This window comes from Centroberyx gerrardi, chromosome 7, assembly GCF_048128805.1.
Source record: "Centroberyx gerrardi isolate f3 chromosome 7, fCenGer3.hap1.cur.20231027, whole genome shotgun sequence".
Classification (NCBI taxonomy): domain Eukaryota; kingdom Metazoa; phylum Chordata; class Actinopteri; order Beryciformes; family Berycidae; genus Centroberyx; species Centroberyx gerrardi.
This window is the reverse complement of record NC_136003.1, coordinates 2895632-2918570: the sequence shown is the minus strand read 5'-3', so window position 1 is coordinate 2918570 and position 22939 is coordinate 2895632. Positions and strand designations below refer to the sequence as shown.

At 39.5% G+C, this 22939-nt stretch overlaps 2 protein-coding genes across 4 annotated transcripts; one reads left to right on the top strand and one right to left on the bottom strand.

Annotated features, from left to right (window-relative positions):
* The first annotated feature begins 802 nt into the window (after positions 1-802).
* hao1 (hydroxyacid oxidase (glycolate oxidase) 1) lies at positions 803-10748 on the top strand. Its single transcript, XM_078284854.1, has 8 exons — positions 803-939; positions 4142-4293; positions 5080-5350; positions 5496-5668; positions 6588-6679; positions 8212-8370; positions 10395-10464; positions 10681-10748. The coding sequence occupies exons 1-8, from the start codon at positions 803-805 to the stop codon at positions 10746-10748; spliced, it is 1122 nt and encodes a 373-aa protein (XP_078140980.1).
* Positions 10749-12542: 1794 nt separating this feature from the next.
* lin7b (lin-7 homolog B (C. elegans)) lies at positions 12543-22903 on the bottom strand. 3 transcript variants are annotated; one of them, XM_071905212.2, is made up of 6 exons: positions 22689-22903; positions 19997-20115; positions 18969-19040; positions 17092-17301; positions 14030-14193; positions 12543-13213 (listed from the first exon to the last, which is right to left on the bottom strand). In XM_071905212.2, the coding sequence occupies exons 1-6, from the start codon at positions 22762-22764 to the stop codon at positions 13192-13194; spliced, it is 663 nt and encodes a 220-aa protein (XP_071761313.1). In that variant the 5' UTR covers positions 22765-22903; the 3' UTR covers positions 12543-13191. The 3 variants fall into 3 exon arrangements, with proteins under 3 accessions (XP_071761313.1, XP_078140982.1, XP_078140981.1); XM_078284855.1 differs by having other exon boundaries at positions 13083-13534; XM_078284856.1 differs by lacking the exon at positions 14030-14193.
* Between the last annotated feature and the right edge of the window lie 36 nt (positions 22904-22939).

Sequence of the window (22939 nt, the reverse complement as noted above, 5' to 3'; positions counted from 1 at the left end):
AACCAGAGTCAGAGTCACTCTAGAAACAGGATTGGGGGAGGGGTGGGGGGTTGAGGAGAAGTGAAGAGGGTCAGGCATCCTTTTGCTTAGTTGGTTTAGGATCATGCCATTCATACCATGTACACATTAAATTACACTACGTCATTTAGCAGATGCTTTTGTCCAAAGCAACTTACAATAAGTGCATTTTGTCAACAGTAGTCAAACCAACTGTTTATCACAGTCTTCATCAACTAAGCCTTTAACAGGAATAAGTAACATTTGTAGAGTTTTTGTATGAGTTTTTTTTATTTATTTATTCTTTATATATTAAGAGTAGAGGGGGAAGAATGATAGGTTAATTCAAGCGGGGTCCAGGTGTAATCTGAAGAGATGAAGAGACCTGAAAGATGGGTAGTGATTGAGCCGTTCTGACAGAAGGGGGGAGCTCGTTCCACCATTGTGGTGCCAGGAATGGGATGAGAAGAGGTGGAGGAGCGAGCTGGAGTTTGGAACCCGACCAGTGATTGTAGACCCACAATGCCCTGGGTTTTAATCTATCTCTACTGTGAACTGTGTAATGAAAAGCTGATATCCCCCCAAAAATAATCTATTAAAAAAAGAGGGTCAGTGACACCACCAGCAGGTTAATGATTAAAGAAATTCTGCTGATCACACCTCTCTCACAGATCTCTCTCTCTCTCTCTCTTTCTCCCTCTGTGTCTCTCTCTCTCTCTCTCTCTCTCTCAGAATCACAGACAGCGAGCCAGAGTTAAACCAGGCAGTTTGGTGTTTTGGTGATTGGGTGTTTTGGCTGTCAGTGATGTCAGGGCGCCGTGTTTGTGTGGGTGACTTTGAGGAGGAAGCCAGGAGAGTTCTTCCTAAAGCTGTTTATGACTACTACCGCTCAGGAGCTGACCAGCAACACACACTGGCCAGCAACACCGCTGCCTTCAACAGGTACAACACACACAAACTCACACATGACTATATGAGTAGGCCTGGTTTGCATGCCAACCCTGGACACAAATAGTGAAGTACTATAGTCAGTGTTGCCGTCACTTTGAATCATATCCAAAAGACATACATTAGTATTGGTATTAGATAATAATCCTAGCTCAGTGAAATCCAAAAGATTCTCAAAAAATACTATTTGCTTTGATTAAACAGAAAGATTTCCTCTAAAATTGGTAGACAGCTTCAGGAGACTGAGATACACAAACCTACTATAAACCGCCCAATCGCATGAACTGTTTGGCCACTATTAACAAATTAACTTCCAAAAGTCACGTCTAACTATGTAATTGGCCAGAACTCCATGGCAGTTTGTTCAATTATTGTGAAACTTGTTAGATATGTTAATCTAAATGGTTTAATCCATATGCAAGTTTCACTAAAAATAGCCAAAAGGCCTACCATGACTAAATCATGAATATCCAAGTAAAAGAAAACAGCCAGTGCTATCAGAATAATGTATATCATAATACATTTTGCGCTAAATCACATAGGGCAGAAAAAAGTTAGCTCTGTTGCCCAGTCCCTCCAGGATTTCACGATTGTGCGATTGCAATAATTAACGCAAATTCAACCAATCCCTGCAAAATCTGTGAGAGCTTGCAATTTTGTCCAATCACCGCAGTATTCCCGCATAAAATGGTCCAGTCAAACTACACATCACCAAACTCACTTCCTTGCTCCTCGGTCTGAGTATGCAGACACTGACAGCCACTTCTCTACCGTGAAGCACATAAGAATAGCTGAAATGTCTGGAAATCACTGTGACAGAGGCTGCTGCATCAAAGTCCATAGCAAGCGCTGAAAGGATTGAATTTATCAGGTTCTCGGTAGTGTCATGAAAATCAGAGACATACAGGCAAGTGTATGTGTGTGTGTCTGTACGACAGACTGTGAGTGAGCAAGAGAGAGAGGGAAAGAAAATAGTCCAGTGGTAAGAAGTTTGGTAAGATTGTAAGAGGGAGAGAGATGCAAGCAAGTGTGTGTGTGTGTGTGTGTGAGAGAGAGAGAGAGAGAGAGAGAGTGAGAGAGAGAGAGAGAGAGAGAGAGATAGAGAGAGAAAATCACATTTAAAAAAAAAAAAATCACATTTGTTTCGCAATTTTCACCCATTCCTGCAATTTTATCGCAGAAAAAGCACACAACATATAACAAATTGCGTTGCAATTTTTGAGAAAAGCCGCTGCAAAATCAAACATTTTAGGCCGCAATAATCAGAAAAAAACAAAACAAGGAGGGCACTATCATGGGTGATTTACAGTCGCATCATCATTTACAGTCGCATCATATTTATTTTATCAGCATGTAAACCATCATGGGACATCACTGTAAAACTCTGGGATACATTAGGCCTTGAAATGAAGAATTAATTTACAAAAACCTTATTGAGCAATTAAATGGGTAACACTTTATTTTGACTCTACATGTCAGTTGACTGTCAACAAATTTGTCTCAATGGACAAGTGAAATGTATTCAACCACTACTAAGCCGATAAATTATATATCTGTCTAATGCTAATACAATATTATTTAAAGTCTTACATTAAAGCTGACAGTCTGCACTCTGAACTTGGCGTCATTGCATCATTCCGTGATCAGAAAAATTAGAGTGAAGCCAAAACAGTGTGTCGCTGTCCAAATATATAGTGAGCTTCCTCTATGTGTTGAGTACACGGTCTTATCTTGCATTGTTTCTCCACTACTGTATCTGCATATTTTGTGTATGCAGTTTTGTCACTTATTGACATGTAAATTGTGATGCAGTGGTAAATAAAGCAGTGGGTAAACTATGTCCTCCATTATAACAAAAATCATATATACTTTCAGAAGGAATTATGTTTTTCTTTCCTAAAGAACGATATATAGATATATAATTTAATCAGTTTGATACTGCTTACAATGATGTATACTATGAATTTATGTCTTAAATATTTATGTCAGGCCTAAAAATGTGATTGAACTCTATTCTGAAAATAAAATAGGTAAACTGAGTTTCATTGTATTCCTGCTTGTATCACAGCACTAACAAATCAAATTATTCATTACAATCAGGTCCCCTATTATTCAGTTTTCATGATTTTGTTTTCAAACATACTCAGTCTCAGGATAAGAATAATGTTCTTCTTGATGTTTTTCAAATAAATGGAGTTTAGTTAAAAGTTGAATTGAATTGGTGAAATTGAATGAATTTGAAGGCTAAGTCCTCATAATACTGGACCCTGATTAGCCGACAACAGTAACTTCTTTTTTTCAAATGAAGTAAACCTGCTGAGTGGAAACTTTCCTGTTCAAATGCTGCAAACTGGCCTGCTTGGAAGGATTTCAGTCATTCTTTAGTCATTCTTGAGTCATTCTCAAACTACTCAAACAAAATAAATTTGTAACATTTATGATCCTATATCCTAACATATATGATCCTATATTTTATATCCTATATGTATAGAGGAAAATTTGAATTCCTATGACATAGACCTTTAAAGGAAAAATCCACCCAAAAACACTGTAACACTGTTAAAAAAAACAGCTATTGGTGACATACCTTGAATTTCGAGTCATCATTTTGTTTTTGGGCATGTGGTTTTCTTGTTTTCTGGCCAAATGTAGATGACATGATGTTACATTGAGACATTTTCTGCTACAATAGAGTTTGATAGCAGAAAATGTTTCACCTATCTAAAACATCAACAAGTAAACGTCGGTTGCACTGAAGTTCAACAGTCATATAGGGAGAAATCTATCACAGAAGAGGCAAAGATTCCAATTTCTCCACCAACAGTAGGCTCAATAGGCCAGAATGCAATGTAGCCACAGACATGTTTTGTTTTGAGTAAGGGCGCGATCACAATGTTCACTAAGTAGTTGGCTACCTAGTTATATTTCTATGCCCATTTGATTGAAAGCGACATGTTCTCTGGGGGTATTCAAAAATGGACAGTAAGTCACAACACTTCAGCACAAAATAACTCCTGGAATGTATTTAACATCACAAATTGATGATGTATAACAGTGGATTAGCGTAAGAGGATTTGAGGGTGGATTTTTCCTTTAAGAAAGATGTTTCTGTAATCAATATTGCTTATTTCTCCCTGTTTGCAATTGATATGACTGTAAATCACACCTGCATGTGTGTGTGTGTGTTTGTGTGTAGGTGGTATCTTCTCCCTCGGGTGCTGAGGGATGTGTCGAAAGTGGACCTATCTGTCCCTCTGCTGGGCCAGACGCTAAGCATGCCACTCTGTGTTGGAGCGACAGCCATGCAAAGGATGGCTCACCCTGAAGGAGAAACAGCTACCGCCAGAGGTAGACAAACAGGCGGAGTGAGACAGCTACCATCAGAGGTAGACAGACAGACAGACAGACAGACAGACAGACAGACAGACACAGAGACAGACAGCTACCACCACATGGCATTGATACACGTCCTGGGTGATTGGAGTGCAAAAACACATAAAACCCAGGTGTGAATGCTACTGTGCCAATGTTACACCCTCAACAAAGTATTAAGCTCACTTATAATGAATAGGTCCAACAAACAATATGCAAAACCTAAATTAATGGTGGCAGTTCAACAAGTATCTAATGAAAATATCACAGGCTCTTAGACACATCAGCACAATGAAATGCTGGTCCTGCTAGACAGCCAACTGTCAATGAATCTTTATCTTTCAGTACAAGATCTACACATTTTGTTGATGCTACTGTATAAATCTGTATAAATTATGTGTGCAAATGTCAAAAATATAAAAACAAGAATACACAATTAATATTTCCCAACATTTTATTCTTTACATTTCAGCAGAATGTCTCAGCAGACAGAAGAAGTTGAAGAAACCATGATTCACATTCACACTTTTCCTTTAGCTCTCTCTCCGTGTTAAAAGACATCAGCTCATTCAGACATCATTGTTTAATTTTGTTTAACTTTTACATGATTTATTGTTATGTCTCTCCTTGATTCTTTTAATACTGATTCATTGTTGTAAAGTGTACTGAGACACCCTGGTGTGATATTGCACTTTAAATAAACTTTGACTTGACTTTACTTGACAAGAGCATCATCTTAAGTTTGAATGTGTTCCTACCCAGCATGCCAAGCAGCGGGGACAGGGATGATGCTGAGCTCCTGGGCCACCTCAACAATAGAGGAAGTGATGTCAGCGATGACTTCTTCACAGGGCGATGCAGGTATCCTATGGCTGCAGCTTTATATCTATAAAGATAGAGAGCTCACGCTGTCATTGGTCCACCGGGCTGAGGAGGCGGGTTATAAGGCTATCTTTGTTACCGTGGATACGCCATACCTGGGGAGGAGGTGGGATGACGTGCGCAACTGCTTTAAACTTCCCTCACACCTGAGGTAGGAACCAAAATAACACTGACAACAGAAGAAAACACAAACACATCCTAAATCCTAATGCCAACACTTACCTCTGTGTGTGTGTGTGTGTGTGTGTGTGTGTGTGCGCGCGTGCGTGTGTGTGTGCGCGTGTATGTGTGTCCAGTATGTCTAACTTCTCAACAGCCTCACTGGCTTTCTCTGAGGGCAACTATGGCAGTGATAGTGGATTGGCAGTTTATGTTGCCAAGGCGATAGACCCCACCCTCTGCTGGGACGATATCACCTGGTTGAAGAAACACACACACCTACCAGTGATTGTCAAAGGAATACTGACCGGTACACACACACACACACACACACACGGACACATACATACACACACAGACGTATTGGATGCCTGACCTTAAGGGCTTCCAGGAGGCAGTCAAGTGCTCCTTGACTCAATTTTAGGTTTATGTGATTATAGTTAGAAATTATTATTATTTCTATTATCTTATTTGAAAGATGTGTCATTCTAATTGTTAATTTGTGAATGACTTCATAGGGGGTCCCAAATAACTTGTTCATACTAAATACTTGTTCATTACTTATTCAGAACATTACTTGTAGCAGATATTGGGCTAATACCAGGGGTATCAAATTAGATTTTTATTATTATTTTCGAAATAATAATATATGATACTATAAGCCACACATAGCAAATTGATTTTCTGTGTTGAATCTTTAAAATGGTGACAAAATTTTATATGTTACTAATCTCTGTTTCATGAGCCCAAACTAATGGCATGAGTCTATATATTTATGTAAAGTTCAGTACTGGGTATTGTTTGGTTATCATGTACTTGCAATAATAATAATGATAATAATAAGCTTAGTACATGGAATCAGTATCAGCAGTTTTATCAGTGCATCTCTAGTTATCAGCATTTTAGATTTCAGTTAAGAAGAATTAAGAATTCTAAGAATTCTTAAGAATTAAGAATTCTCTGTGCATGGAAACACACCCACTGAAAACTTTACGAATATTATAATAATAATTATATTATATAATTATATTATGTAATAATATAAGCCTAATAATATAAACATTTCATAATTTTAGAGCCAGTGTAGAATTCATCAACACATCCTGGTTTTACCAACCTGACCTTTTCTGATTCAAGATTGAACCTGTTCAGAAGCACTCAACTCTGGTTAATCTCTGTGTGTGTGTGTGTGTGTGTGTGCGTGTGTGTGTGCATGCATGTGTGGTCAGGTGAGGATGCCATCCAGGCTGTGAACTATGGTGTCGATGGTATCCTGGTGTCCAATCACGGTGCTCGACAGCTGGACGGGGTTCCTGCCACGGTGTGTGTGTGTGTCAGTTGTTTGATAGGCCCTTTTCACACCGTCATGGTAACAGCTTCCATGTTGAGAAACTGGTGCATCTCAACTTCCTGTGGCAACTTTCTTTTTTGCGACAACAAAAACAATAAAATTGTATTGGATACTAGCACTAGATACATAACATTATGTAAATGAGGTGATGACTGAAGCTAAAACTCACCTTCATAATCAAAGAGGTAAGTTTAGGTGAAGAACTTGTAGCCTTTCTCTAGTTTAGATTCAGGAGTCAATGAAAACAGGTCAGCAAGTCTTTGTACTTCACCAATGTTAATGTTGGGCAGGTTGTGGAGTGATTAGTGAAGGTCATAGCTGGCAACAGGAAGTTGTAATGCACAAGTTTCTCAACGCGGAAGCTGTTACCATGACGATGTGAAAAGGGCTTATAGTAAGTCTTATCAATCCAAACCGCCAAGTCCAACCAGTGGAATCTGTAGCTGTCTGAAATCCATTGAAATACTGAGGTAATTCATACTATGTTTGAAACACAAGCATAGATATTCTAAAACACTGTAGTCTGATTTTCGTGAAAAGCTTCCGAGTGAATGTATGGATATGGATTTTCTAACAATTGTACTAGGCCTACTAACTGGAGTTCGACCAATATATCAATTTGACGACATATTGGGCCGATATTGTCCTTTTATTAGATACAAGATATCAGCCAGTGTCATCCACCTCTGAAAACCTGACATGAAATTTGATTTTAACACTAAACACAATGGGCCTCATTTATCAAGCGATTTCGAAACGGATTTGTTCGTAAATCCTTCAAATCCATATTTACACATGAAAATCAAGATTTATCAAAGTTTTCGGATGTCTGAATTGTTCGTACATCTGAGCGAAATTTGAGTCAAATTTACACCTGACTCAGAGCAAGTGTAAAACGTGTGTAAACTCCACAGTCTTTTACATTTAATTGATCAGTAACATACCCCTACTTTTTTCTCAAATTATTACATAGCATTAAAGGCATAAAGAAAGCAATATTTTAAAGAAACGAACTTAATTTGTTGTCGATGATCAATGTCCTTTTATTCTGTAGTTAGACTACTTAAATGGCTAAAATGCTGCAAAATCCCAGATAATCTGGACTCAGAGGAAAGTGGGGGGAGACATTTTCTTACCAGTCAACCCACAATCCAAAGAGGTCTTCCTCCTTGAGCCCGTGCGCTGGTGAATAGTTTCAGTGCTGGGCATGATGTCACTGTCCCCATCTGTGGGACAATGCCAGGCTCCAGGCTCCAGGCTCCAGGCTCCAGGCTCCAGGCTCAAGAACTGGTACTACTCTTCAATTTGTGGCGACAAACTTGTTGACTGTCCACACATCGGCCGAGTTTCCCTGGTCACTCAGTTCTACAGGAAATTAATTACCTCTTTTTATAGATGCACTGGAGCCTCAGTATTTACAATGCAATTTATCTGTCACAATAAAAATGGGCCTAATGTGTGTGTGTGTGTGTGTGTGTGTGTGTGTGCACGTGTGCATGTAGCTGGATGTGTTGGAGGAGGTGGTGAGTGCAGTGCAGGGTCGCTGTGAGGTCTATATGGATGGAGGAGTGAGACAAGGGACAGACGTCCTGAAGGCTTTAGCTCTGGGAGCCAAGGCTGTCTTCATAGGACGGCCAGTACTGTGGGGCTTGGCCTGTCAGGTGAGATACTGGACTAATACGCTGAAAGCTGGAAGTGCGGCCGCAGCAGAGAAGAGTGTTTCATCCCTCTTAATCGATACACTGTTCGCCCTATTTGTCTTCTCCGCAAGTGATGAATGGAAATTTAAAGTGGTTATTGGTGACATTTTCATATAAATAAATGCCAGTTTTGCTACTTCCTTAGTGAGGAGGTGTGTCTAGGTATGATGCTGTCTTTTAGACGCTGTCATTGGTCCATCAGGAAAAACCTCAGCATGCCTCTTTTAGTCATTCAGAATGAAATTGAGAAACACACAATTTACTCTATTTTGAAGTGTGGTTTACTTATAATGTCAAAAACGATTTTGACAAAATGTTTGAAAAGCCTAACCTTTTAATACTTGCGTGGCACTCACAGCCTAATACATGACACCTTTATTTGTGTGGACACAGTAATGTTATCATGACTTGTCAATTCAATTCAATTCAAATGAGCTTTATTGGTATAAATACTTCAGTATCTGTTGCCAAAGCAAAACAGTGACAAGCAATAAAAGTAACAATAATAACAATAAAAATGATTGAACAATAGAGAATTGCAATTATTCAGTCACACAAAGCAAAATATAAAGTATTAGTAGTTAGGTCAGTTGTCTCTCCTGTCTCAGGTTTTCACAGGATTTTATATAAATGGCAGCTAGAGTGGCACACTCACTTTTTTCTCCAATGATATACTGGAGTTTTTTGTCAGGGGGGGAGTTTTTCAAAATTACATACATTTTGGAATTTGGAGAAATATGTCTCTCTAACATTTTAATATCTAGCGCAGTTCAGAAGGAAGTGCAGCTCTGTCTCCACCTCTGTCTGTGAGCAGAGTGAACACAGCTGCTCCTCTCTGGGTTGTAATTATTAGAGGGTATTGGTATAATTCTGCCCTGCATCCAGAGTTTGGGGCATTTCTGTGCACACCAAGTATTGATTTGCAGAACTCTGCATGCAGGGTCTCAACTGGATGTTTCTCTCAAATTTCAAAGTCTCGTTTTGTTTTTGGTCCCCATATTTCACTGCCATATAATGCTATGGGTTCAATTATTGATTTGAAAATTTTGAGCCAGGTCCGAATTGGTATGTCGAATTGGATTTTTCTTTTTATGGCATAGAATGCCCTTCTTGCTTTCTCTTTCAGTGCATTCACAGCCTTATTGAGGTTTCCTGTATAACTTAAGATAATGCCTAAGTAATTATAATATCCCCTCCAAGTATGAAGTTATTTTCCTGAGAACTGGATCTTTTTTGGAAAATCATTACTTTTGTTTTGTTCAAATTGACTTGTCTATCAAGTTGACGTTAAGACATGGTGAAAATGTCTCAAGACAGACTGATTCATACAATTGCTGGCCTTTATTATAGGAATAGGGTTGTTGAACAAGAGTAGATTGTCACAGATGCGGACCATCAGTATACATATTATACACATATCATATACATATTCGATACAGTGTTATTGAGCTGAATGGGAGACGTGAGTGCATCTCTAATTAGATCAGCAACAAACATTATCCCTGCACAAAGTCATCTATAGAGTTTAACTAACTCACTGTCATTCAGTGTTTGGAGAACATTTCTCCTGCCTCTGGTTCTTTCAGCCATTTTCTCCTTTGCTTAAGAAACTCCTCAGCCTCCTAAACGTCGTCCTCTCTTCTCAACAGTTTTTCACCTTAGGAGCTCTCTTAAGGCCTAAGATGCTTCTTGAATAGCTTTTATCTTTACTAGGATTTCGTCTTACTTTTAAGGGGAAATTCTTCGAAACGGTCATAATTCTAAAAAATTTCTTGAGGGCATAAACAAAAGGATGACAGCGGATTGTCTGTAGCATATGCAAGAACTATCTACTAACTAAACTGCTTTCACCATACCCTCTGTAAACCATACACTGAATGACTAGCATAGCAATTTAGGTACACCAAACTAACCACTAGGGGGAGCCAAACACAATGCAATATACTGTAGCACAATTATACAAACGTGTGTGTGTTTGTGTCCAGGGGGACAAGGGAGTCTCTGAGGTTCTGGAGCTTCTGAGAGAAGAGCTGCGACTGGCTATGGCCCTGGCAGGTAACACACACACACACACACACACACACACACAAACAAACTCAGGCACATACCAAAGTGCGCACAATAAACTGATCAATTATTTCCATACTTTGGATCTACTATAGGTACTGAACCACCTATCAGCCATATTTTCTGCTAGACCACTGACTGTGTGCACGTGTTTGTGTTTGAATGTGTGTGTGTATGTGTGTGTGTGTGTGTGTGTGTGTGTAGGTTGTCGTTCTATATCAGAAATCAGCAGGTCCCTGGTCAGGAAAGTGGAGTTCACCTCCAGAATGTGACAGAAGAATCTACTGCTGTCCAGTGGAGTTTACTAACCTCAGTTTGTCTCCAGAAATCACAAATAAACTCTGGGCTGAGTGTTGGACTGATTTATTTGTGGGGGAAATGGTAGCCTGTAGGTTAGTCAATAACAATACACACTATCTGTATTAAAATTACTAGCTAACCAAATCTCCTTGGGAAAACTCCTTTGGCTAGAGTAACTTATTAGGGGTCCAAGCCCATTGTTCTATTGTCCTATTGTTTTTGTTAGGATTATTCTTTTTCTGCCTGAAAATGACCTGAACCTCGGAGACCACATTTTGGCTGATAACTGAACCGTAAGACCTAGAAAAAAATTCCACTGTGATTTTGAATTTTATGCAAAACCTATTTTCCGCTTTTACCAAAGCAAAGTGGGCCAATCTCACACAGCATATATGGACTTCTTAGATTACAGCTATTACCTACAGTTTTTTTTTCCAAATCGCGCAAACAGGAATTGAGGCGTAATTCCTAAACGCTGGATGCTAAAGCAACCAAACTTCAGATACATATTTGGGATGGAACCCAAAGTGTGACAGATCACATTTGGTCATGCATCATAGCCCCACCAGGCCAACCTTGCAATAGCAACTATTTTTTCAAATTTCTCCTAGAAAGTTGACTTGATCTCCACCACATTTTACACACAACATGATTGAGCTGCCTACATCATGTCTCTTTCACAGATTTTTGATACTCATACTCATGCATGAGGAAGCAGTGTGCAAGAGTAAGCGATAAGTGTTCCTCTTTTGTTCCTTGTACTTTTGGTGTTATGAAAGGGTCCACATTGGGACCTATTATTTAGTATATATATTAATGATCTTCCTCTAGTATGCTCAGATGTTAATATCCACATGTATGCTGACGTTACGGTCATTTACACCAATGCAAAGACCAAAGAACAAGCTGCAGCCAAACTGACAACTGCCACTCTGAACTCTTAATGTGAGTAAAACTGTCTGTATGTACTTTACCACAAGGAGCAATAACTCAATTGATCCAGACATCCTGTTTAATGGAGAGGTCATCACTTCTGTGAAGCATTTTAAATATTTAGGCATTTGAATTGATTCAAACTTGTCTTTTAAAAAGCAAGTTAAAAGGGTCATTAGCAATGTTAAAGTTAATCTAAATAATTTTAAATGCATTAGACATCAGCTGTCCTTGTCAGCTTGCAAGCTTTTTGTTCATTCTATGATTTTTCCTCATTTGTCATATTGCATCACAACCTAGTCTCAGGCAGGTGTGACTACACTTAAGCCAGAGTACTCGCTATACAAACAAATCCTTAAAGTGTTAGATTAAAAAACCTAGGGATTACCATCACTGTAACATTCTGAGGAAATTATTTATTTAAACTTTTTTTAAACTTTGATCATTTTTTATTTCCTGGTCATAGGAAGTCATAAATGGGGCGCCCCTGAAAGGCAATATGTAAAAAAAGAATGCGGTCAGTGTACAAGATAAACCAACATTGACTTTAATTGATACTATATTTGTCTTGAGGGAAGCTTTGCTGTAGTTCAACTTCTTCCAATGTGAAGAAACTGGTAGCTTGGAAAAACTAGACTTTCCCAACACTGTTAACACCATTTAATATCAATATGAATACATGCATATGACTTTGTGTTGATCTACAGTGATGTTTGTACTATATTTGTCTCATCAATGGACAGCTGGGTACTAGCAATTCTAATCTTTGGGACTGGAAGTGGATATTAGAATGATAATCAGCAATAGGAATGAAGACAGTGTTTAAACCACTTTAGGCTTTATTTCATGAATAAATACATAAATAAATACATAAATAAATACATGTAAATTATATGAATGTCCTGGAATACTCATTTTAGATTAAGTTGCCACTTGCTAGCCACTGGTTTCAGAACAGGTCTTCTATTCACCCCATAATACTTTTGGTTAGCCCTCTGGTTGGGGAGATCTGATGGAGGATGAAAGACAAACTCTGTCATACATGCCAGGCTTCCTCCACTTTACTTCCACTGTACCACTGATATTGAGGTCTAGCTCTACAGACAGTGCACGCTCCTCAGGAGTGCAGTACATAATAATCTCATTTACAAAAGTAAACAGGCTTACAAATATTAACGCTATATGTTAGTTCAGCCACACACTAAACATAATCTGTTTCCCTTATGCACTAGGATGCAAATTTCACAATGGGAAGAGGAAATTACAGACAGGGTTTGACAATGAGCTTGCTCAGCACTTCCCTAAGAAATAGGGAGCGTGGGAAGGGAGAAATTCCTAATTTGCAACGTCTTCACAAACATACAGATGACAGGTCTTGCTTAGCTACTTTGGTTTTTTCCTTCTTGTCTAAGGTCTTGCCTCCCATTGGAGAAGAGTAGTAAGGTGGGTGGGTCGATGAGGTGGATGGAGGTGTGGGATTAGCTAGCCCCTGGACTCCAGAGATCTGGATGTGGAGAGAGAGAGAGAGAGAATTATGCAGCATATTGAATGTGTTTTTATACAGGTACCCAGTTTCCGAAATTAACTTTTTTGCTAACTAAAAACAAATAGCTGCCAAGAATCATTTTTACAGGCCAAAATAATTATTTTTTGTTATCATTTTTTCATGGAAATATGTCACCATACCCATTTTCAATGATACCTATATCAGGTGCTGTGTGAAACATTCAATGAAGAGAAATAAGTTAATACTTTTTGCCTGTTTTCAGACTTTGTCCATGCTGATCCCTGTACACTCTCTATAACCATGAGCGAAGACCTGAAACTGTATAGGATATATGAAGTAAATACTCGTGTCCTTGTGGATAACATTCCTCCCAAGTTATCTTGAAGACAACAAACTTTCCAAGAACGTGAGCACAGAGGATGCGTCAGTAGAGTTTGCGATGGACTGTGTGCTTGACATTGCATGTGCGATCAATTCAGACACACAGCTGTTCATTTCCCAGCTGATTCAACCGGATCTGTACTACAGACTGTAGCACTGTCTGGATGTGATGCGCTGTTTCGCATGATTAATTGATTCACAATTAATCTTGGAGGACACAAGACCGTGCTAGAACGCGTATTGACAAAAACCGTATATAAACGAGGCATTCAAAAGTTACCAGCCAGTGTGGTGGGCGACCCTTATTCAATTATCCACCAAAGACAAATTTTACCAGCATTTGGTGCTTGGTGGGTGTTAATTTTGGACCCTGCATGTACCTATCCATGTATGAACAGTGGGGTTAGGGTTCAGATTAACGAGGAGTCTCACGAGTAGCTGGTGTGCTGCTGGCGTCTCCTGGCGCTCCTCATCTTCTCAAAGCGAGCCTCCATCTCCTCTAGGACCTTGGGGGTATACCGGACCACCAGTTTGACCGAGCTCTGGGCGGCTTTTAGTAGCTCCACGGCCTTCTCATGGTGCTCCCCCTCCACGCTCTGCATGGATGCCAACACAGCACACATCATCACAGCGACCATTTGTAAAATTCCCTGATTTGTCCCCAGAGAATTGGTCAAATTCCCTAACTTTCCCTGTCTGGAATACACTTCCAAGATATTCCAGAAATTCTATGATCAGTGGGAATCCTGATATATGTAGGATAACCAAGAAAAGATACACCTCTGAGAAAAATAGGAAAATGCAGCTACACTTCAACCCCACATTGCTTTTGATTCGGTTTAGAGGTAAAAACTTTCTCTTACCAAATGAAAGTGTGATTGAAAACTCTCTTGGATTGTTGAGGTCCTTGGGACTACAAGACAAACTTGAACCATGAGAATTCGCCACACAAATAACCTCTTTTGTGGTGTATTTTTCTTATTAACATGGATAATTGGTCAGGTCGAGATATTTCCAGCACAGCTATGTGGATGAATCCTATCTGGCTTAATCACAATGGTAAGTGGACTCAGTCCCTTAAAATCAAACCACAAGGGCTTCTTTCTAGAACCGCCATTTTCCACCGACGTTCAGCAGTCATACAGGGAGAAATCCATTGTAGAAGAGGCACAGATACCAATTTCTCCACCGACAGTAGCTTCCATAGACCAGAATGCAATATAGCCACAAGGCATGTTCTTGGAGTAAGAGCCAGAAGTCTCTCTTTTTCTCGACTGGAAACTCTCACTCTCTTGCCGTTACTATCTCTATCGCTATCATTATTGTTCTTTCCACCTACACGTAGAACCCGCAAATGCAGTTAATGCCATCTTGACAATTCAAGCATGTTTAATATTATCTTAAATCTTTAGTCTTGGCTCAAAAGGTGTGTGATGGTCAACGACGCGATTTATAATGTTAGACTGTCGTCAACAGCCAATAGGTGCGTTGTCTTTGGCTCTACAGATAGACAGAGTAGTAAACATGGCGATGCCGGAAGGGAAGCGCAAGTCCTGGTTCCGTTGGACCGTCGAATTAGAGGAGAAACTGGTAGAGCTGTGGAGAGAACGAGAGTTTATCACTCTCTTTATTTCTCTCTCTGCGTGTTGTGTATGTGTGGTTTGTTGTATGTATGTATGTATGTATGTATAGATGGTGGAGGAGGGGGATGTTGTAGCTTCATTCACACTCAACTGATGATATCTAACAGTGTAGGAGTATCTGAGGGTGGCTTTATCCTTTAAAGTGGTAATTTGTATGTTCCTGTTTTTTTTTTTTTATTTTGTTTCCATCTTTGTTGCTTAGCAGTCATTGCTGTGGTGTTTTTTTTTTAAATTTTGTCTACATCTTTGGCGCCTAGCAGTCATTGCTGTGGTGTTTTTGCACTGCACTTCCCAGAGATCACCTGTCAATCAAACGATACGTGTGGGCGGTACTGTGATGTCTTTTTCCTTGGCTCTTCTGTTAATGAAGTTTGAGTTTCTATAGGTGGCGCTCTTTTCTTTGCCTGTTCAGGCATGGTGGTCATGCTAACTAAGAAAAGGCAAGGAATCCGCACACTACTTGGATCAAAAGAAGGAGGCCGAAAAAGTATTTTCAAGGCATTTATTGAGCCATGCTCTGCTCACCAAAATGTGCTTCTTCTATTTATTCCAAACAAGCTAGAAACGTAAAACCTATCACTTCCTGTTCACCAGAGGATTTTTTTCAAGAAAAGACCTACCCCACACCAGGGCCATATTTATAAAACTCAGTGGTAACAGCATTGCATAGCGCAGAGTCTGGGGCGTGGTAATTTAAGGTGATTCATGAAGTTACTGTGGTGTGCCTACCGCAGCAAAAAACACTTTACCATGGTGTTATTGTCCGCGGTGGCCCAGGTGAAAGCCAATGAAAATCATTATGTAAACAAAGTGTTGCATCTACCCACTACCGCGTCGTTAACCCTGCCGGTGAGTTTTATGAATATGAGCCATAGACTGTAAAAAAAGATGGACATAGTGGGTGTGACGTCACCCATAGGTTTCTGAAGGGCCGTTTTGAAGCCTAAAGATTTGGTTGTACGATGGCCGCCATGTTGACATCTTTTGGAGCTGGCGCAGCCAGAGCAAGCCGAAGGTCAGCTCTGTGCTATTGGCCCGTTATCAGAGACCTGTCGATCACTGGACAGGCAACCTGTCAATCACTAGGAAAACAACCCCGTTTTATGTCCGTTATATCCCATTAATGACACAATTATTTTGAAAATCGCCATAAGGAAGAAACACAGAAGAAGTGAAATTAGCTACTGAGACCATAACTTCTTGTAAAAAAATGTATTGACTTTATATTTTGAGAAGTTGGGTTGTGGTCCCATTGACTTGCATGGAGTTGGGCCTGATTTGGAGTCTTTTTGGAGCCAGCCCCTAGCGGACGTTAGAGGAATTGCCGCATGCCGACACTTCCTTATTGGCTTCAAAATTCACCTGTGGTTTTCGACGCTTGATATGAGCCAAAGTGTTATGAATGCACAAGCTTTCATGAACTGGCTATAGGTTTAATCACTACTATGTTATACAATTGGTGATAGAGAGCCACCAAAAGAACATTAATTTATATGAAAATGTCACAGATTACTTTTTAATGCATTAACATTAAAATGTATTATTATTATTTAATGTAATTTTTTTAATTTAATGTAATTTTTAATGTTACTTTATGTTTTTTAACCCATGTATTGTTTAATCAACCTATTTTATGTAAAGCACTTTGAGTTGCGTTCTATGTATGAATGGTGCTATATAAATAAACTTAAACTTAAAAAGTTGACATTTCACCAAACATGTCTATATGAGTGTGCAGCAACTTCTCATGGTTGAAGCTTTTTGTGGACAATCTCATTGGTTTCACTGTAACACACACACACAAACAAATACACACACACTCTTTCCCCGCAGCCAGCCAGAGCTTCCTACCACTCCATTGACAGACAGCAGTTGGTCTCCTCTCTTTAGTCCCCCCTGGCGATCGGCCACCCCCCCGGGGATAACCCTGGATATGTAGATGGGGGAGTTCTGCTCCTTTCCCCCCATGATGTTGAAGCCCAGCCCCTCCTCTGTCTTGGGCAGCTCCACTACCCGTGGGTGGGCATGGCCCTCGCTGGCTGCGAAGGCTGCCACCGTGGCCTGGCCAGGGAGGAAACCATATGTCCAGTCATGTAGAGGTAAATAAAAGGAGAATTGACTACTGCCACGTTCACGTCATGTTGGGTTCACCATAGATATGACCTGCTGACTGGGATTCACGGCGACTTCCTAGTGGTAATTACAAGTAGGACGTGGGGCGCCCCGGTGGCTCAACCGGTAGAACGCATACCATTACGGCTAGGGGTGAAACAGTTACCGAAAAAAACCTGTGCTGTATGGTTAGCCACCGCAGGTCATTCAGTCCTGTCCCCACACTCCACATGGGTCCAATCTCCATGGAGAGTATCTGTCCAATCAGTTATCAGAATTACATATCAATCTATGATGACATCACAGTTGGGTACCGTCACTAACACATGCAGTTTGGAGCAAATTGTGGAACGTTAAGTCCAATAAAGCAGAAGTGCCAAAAAGATAATCTTAAAAAATAAGAAAGAAAGAAATTTTAAATTACAAGTATGACATTTTTTGTAGGCTCTGATATCTCCCACTTGGCGTCACAAACAAGGCAGTAAATCCACTGATGTCAGCAGTCCAAGGTAATAAAAATCAATAATGTCTGCTGCAGTTCATTTATGGTTGATTTTAAATTCATGATTTTTGATTGCGGGTGCTCCAACAAGTTAACCTGGTGAAATCTTCCAAGTTGTAGCAATGAGATGTCATTCCATTCTTTTGCTTATTCCGATATGGCGTGAACGTGGCATATGTCCTCAAGTCTGTGGTCATCAAAGGCAAACAATCACCAATATGAACAAAAATCAATTATACTTTCAGAAAAGGATTCATTTATGCTTCTTTCCCTTTAAGACCCTATCTTCTTGAAACTTAGTGTGGACCGTTGCTTTGAGGCAGCCCGCCCCACCAGCATCAGCTACCGCTCCTCTTGAACAACCAATAATAAATACACGTATAATATTTATTAATTACAGTAGAATCCCCTTTATCTGAACCTCAGAGTTCTGAACCCATCAAGCGAACAAAGAAGTCATTCAGTTTCCCTGTATCATTTAAATATAACTTAGTGTGTAATCCCAATTAGCGTACATCTGCAATTTATTTAATGGATAATCAGACCCAGGGGAAGGAACCAAAATTATTTTGCTGTTGGTTTGTTCCAAACATAACCGTATTTTTTTGGTTTTCGGTTCAAATATTACAACCTATAAACCTATAAAGTTCTGAAACGAGTGGCATACAAGCACAGACCTATGGCACAAAGAGGAGGCAGCAGCAAAAAAACTATAGCCTAGTGATGGGGATCATTTTAACAACAAAATAGGATATTGATGAATATTATAATGAAAAGAAACGTATCGTGCTCAGCAGTTGCACATCAACAAGCTAGCTAGTTGACGTCAACATGTTAAAAAAGGGTGCAGATGATGAGTCTAGACAGTGAAAAATTACTGATATAAATTCTGAATTTCATATCACAAAGATTAATACAAGCCTTAGAAGGTGGTAGGCTCTATTCCACAAATAAAGAGTTATTATCCTATAATAATATAAGACTTATCCTATATATAGTTATACTTTAGCTCAAAGTCATATGCATGGATTTGGCTTGGGCCTAATAACTCCAAAATGATTATTCTTGAACGATGCTGGAGTGTTCTTTAGTTATTTGTTTAGATGTGTAATACCTTTGCAGTTGCCTGTGCTCGCACCTCTGGTCCTCCTACGATGTCTAGAGTGTCGTAGAGCTGCTCGTATACCTGAGGGACGACATGGCAGATATGTACCAAATATATACAGATATATGTCAAACCAGAGGTGAAAAAAATCACTGGGGAGGTTGGGCATGCTGACACTTACAACAGCTGACAATCTTACACTTGCAACCACGGGTTCCGCGGGTAAAACCGTGGGGCCCAAAGTGAGTGGAAAAATGCCATTTCAGTCAAGAGCAGAGTTTGGATCAACTCTTGTTAATTTCAGAGGTTTTGAATGAAAATACATATTTGTACAAGAACTCATTTCAAGTAATTTGTCTAGCCCTGAAAACCAGTTGATTCCAAGCCCTGGTGAATTGGATGCAAGCAGGCAATGTGGGTGTTAACAGTGTTATCTGCTGCTGGGTGACCTACCTACACACACAGGGTTTACTGGTTGGAACCACTGGAAACAGTTCATACATTGTTATACCAGCATAAAAACATATTGCCTCCCCTCATGACACAAGAATAGCATAAAAAATAGCATAAACTTACTCTGACACACATCTCATTCAAATGATGCTTACAGAGAATGCTCAAAATAAAAAGAACTCCAACAGAAATACTTTCCTCACTACAACTGGCTCCACAATGGGGTAAAAGTAGCATGTATATATCCTATGCCATGAAACTTTACTTATTTGTGGATAGCAAAACAGCTTTATCCTTTATTGATTGTATTATTCACATTTCTGGATTGTTCTGGATTTATTGAAGAATGAGACTGACCTCGCTCCATGCATTCAGCTCAGAACTTAATGCATTAATTGCATGCAAAAATAGGGAAGGTTAAATGACTGCACACAATAAATAGGATTTATTTCACATTACCATCCATTTTCATTCATGATTCCTATTTGGTAGGAGCCTGGTCTCAGATTACTGTATTGTACTGTACTTTACTGTATTACTGTATTGTGTTGTATTGTCTCTGATTATTATCATGTCATTCCTACCTCTCTGATGGCGGCGCAGAATTTACTCTGTAGGACTCTCTGCAAGGCCTGCAGTTTGGGAGGCGGCAGTTCACCGCTACGCTGCAGCCGGTCCAGCAGCTCGATCACCCTGCACACATCTGACAGAGACAAGATGGCCTTTGACAAGTTCCACTCTTGTTTGTGGCATTGGCTTCACCTCTCATGCTTCCATTAATGAGAACCGGTTGTTACTGAGGACAGGTAATGGGGAAACCCCAGTATCAATGTGAAACTTTATCAGTTGTAAGCTTCTGTCTTCCTCTACCTACTCTGTTTATTTTAACTTGTCTATTTAGTCAAGTTATATCTACAAATATGTATATTACATTGTATTATATTACCTTATTATCTTACTACTATATGTACGATGATAGTCCAACATTATGTCTGTTCCATATAATTAAATTATATCAAAACCCATATAAGGGGTTTCAGTCTATCATCTATTGATTATCCGTACATATTATAATCAACTGTCATTATAAGGTTTTAATATTGTAAAAAAAATTATTTCCATTAATATTACTGTGTCAGGCTAATAGTTGTTGCAGTGATGGACTCATTTGTAGCCCTAAAGCTGATGCACTGCAAACTAGTTAAGCTATAGGCTGGTTGTAATGCAATCAGAAGATGATCCTATAAATTAAAAATATAAGCAACAACTGCAGCCTCACACCACAAAAAATGTGATCAAAATAAATTGTTGGATTGGGCTCCAAACAGTTTTTTGCAGATACAGAATGAAGAAAGCATGTCTACACATGTACTGATGTCTAGATTTACAGTATTTTGTCATGACTTTTGTTATCTTTAAAATAAGGGCACAGTTATTGCTTTGTGCTTGTTGTGGTCCAAATACTCCCATTGTATTCAATTAACGCTGTCAGTATAGACAAATACAAAGGGTGGACAAAATTAGGGAAACATAACATGGAGTTAACTTTGAAGTAATCACAATTACGAAGGCTACATAGTCAAGTCATGTTAAGTTAAATGCCAATTAGCACTATGTATCAGCTTTAAAAGAAGTCTGGCAATCACCACTTTTATATGTGAGTTTTCAAAGGAACATGATGCAACTAACAGAGCTCCAAAGAGGTCAAAGCGTCATAGAACATTGGTCATAAAACTGTAAAATTATTTCATGTGGCAAATGGAACATTCTGGAAAATCATGACAACATATGTCAAACACAGACAAACTGCATCGGCAAAGAGGAACAGTGGTGGCAAGTGGAAGTTCATCACTGAACCTTTATGGGAAGCAGATTTCCTCCTCCTCCATCCCTCAAAGAACTGGAGGCTTTCTTTCTTGAACAAAGGTCCAACATCCCACTACACATAGTTTAGGATGATAGCAGGACAGAGGCCTGAAGCTGTTCTGAAAACCATCTGTGACCCTTGATATTGATTGTTAGGTGTTTCTGTTATTTTTTCCACTCCCTGTAGATGCCTGGTCTATTAGCTTAACAGTGGTCTTCGAAGAAATGAAAATGATCCTGCCTTCCTTTAACATAAAAACACTGATCAGTTAATTTGATTCATGAAATGGCACCTAGTAGTAAAACTCTGATTTGGGGCCTGGAGGCCTTCAGTACAGTCAATGTGGTTAATGTGGACATGAGAGACTACTGTTACTGAAGACACTGGTACTCAGGGAGGAGGGGGACATTATTAAATTTGTCACCAGACTAGCTTACTGGTTTAAGGATTCAGCCTAGGTGAGGAGCTTGGTTGATAGCAGGTGAGTGATAGCCAAAACGTTCAGAATCAGAAGCTCATCTTTCCGTGTTTCAGGGGAGGAGTAAATTGGCTGTGGCGCCGCCCACAGAATTACAATTCATTCTATTTCTATTCCATTCTATTTCTGTGGTGCCACCCCTCGTCTGTAAAACAGCAGTGAGGGATTAAACACCCTTTAAATCCCCAATGCGATTTCAACTCCATTCAAAAACCTTTATTTTTATGTTGACTTGCTTATCGGCAAGGGTACAAACTAGAACATGACCTAAGACCGTTTACTAATGGTTAGGAGACATTAAATTCGGTATACAAATACGCCAAACAGTATTAACTGAATTTCAACTTTTAGAATTGGTTCGCCTGTTATACGGTCTTCAAAACACACCGGAAGGCGGCATTGAGCAGTGAACCAATTCTAAAAGTGGAAATTTAATTGAAATAAGAGTAGCTTGATGGATTACATATATATGCCCAATTTAACATAAGAACGTAGTGATTCATAAAAAATCTTAGATGTTGTTTTGCGAGGTACACATCTTTGTCTTAAATAACGGCAATATAAAATTTGCAGGTTTTGAATGGATTCCAGCTTGACGTTCTTTCCATACGAGAACGAAACGTATCGAGGATACGGAAACCGTTAGCACCCTGGGCCAAAACCTTAGAAAACTGGTAATGTTACAGCTTGACCAGCAAGCTTCATGACAGCCCGCATCAGGCACTACAGCGGTTTATCATACAAAGGGGAATATTGTACACATCAAGTGTGCTGTCTTAACCATCACTAATCCGCTAGGAAGAGCGTTGCATGTGAAATCCTTCTCTAAAGCAATTAACTACATACTGCAAACACTCGTTTGCAGTATTGTTACTGTAAAAATGGTGCAAATTGCTGATAATTTAGCTTATCTTTATAGCTGTGAAGTTACCTCTTTCTAGGCAGAGCGGCTCTGTCATGGCCGCCATGTCCGCTTCCTTTGCAGGGTGGTAATAGGAGGACATCATGCTGAGCTCCAGATATGAGGCTTTTCTTAAGTAAACACGGCAGACCAAGACTAACAGAAAAACAAAATCACGGCAATATCTAGTTCAGGTTATGATGGCAAAGTCAGTAGGCTGAAAATGAGCTGAGAAATTGCTGGAGGAAGCAGATCTGCTGGAGAGCAGAGTAGAGCAGCCT

Bases quoted from the DNA above. Each gene is read 5' to 3' on its own strand.
- hao1 (XM_078284854.1), top strand. From the start codon at position 803: ATGTCAGGGCGCCGTGTTTGTGTGGGTGACTTTGAGGAGGAAGCCAGG. The intron at 6,680-8,211 runs GTGTGTGTGTGT...GTGTGCATGTAG, and splicing joins TGGACGGGGTTCCTGCCACG to CTGGATGTGTTGGAGGAGGT. The intron at 10,465-10,680 runs GTAACACACACA...GTGTGTGTGTAG, and splicing joins ACTGGCTATGGCCCTGGCAG to GTTGTCGTTCTATATCAGAA.
- lin7b (XM_078284855.1), bottom strand. From the start codon at position 22,764: ATGATGTCCTCCTATTACCACCCTGCAAAGGAAGCGGACATGGCGGCC. The intron at 20,116-22,688 runs GTAACTTCACAG...TGTCTCTGTCAG, and splicing joins GCCGCTCTGCCTAGAAAGAG to ATGTGTGCAGGGTGATCGAG. The intron at 14,194-17,091 runs GTAGGAAGCTCT...GCATCCATGCAG, and splicing joins TGCTGTCTGTCAATGGAGTG to AGCGTGGAGGGGGAGCACCA.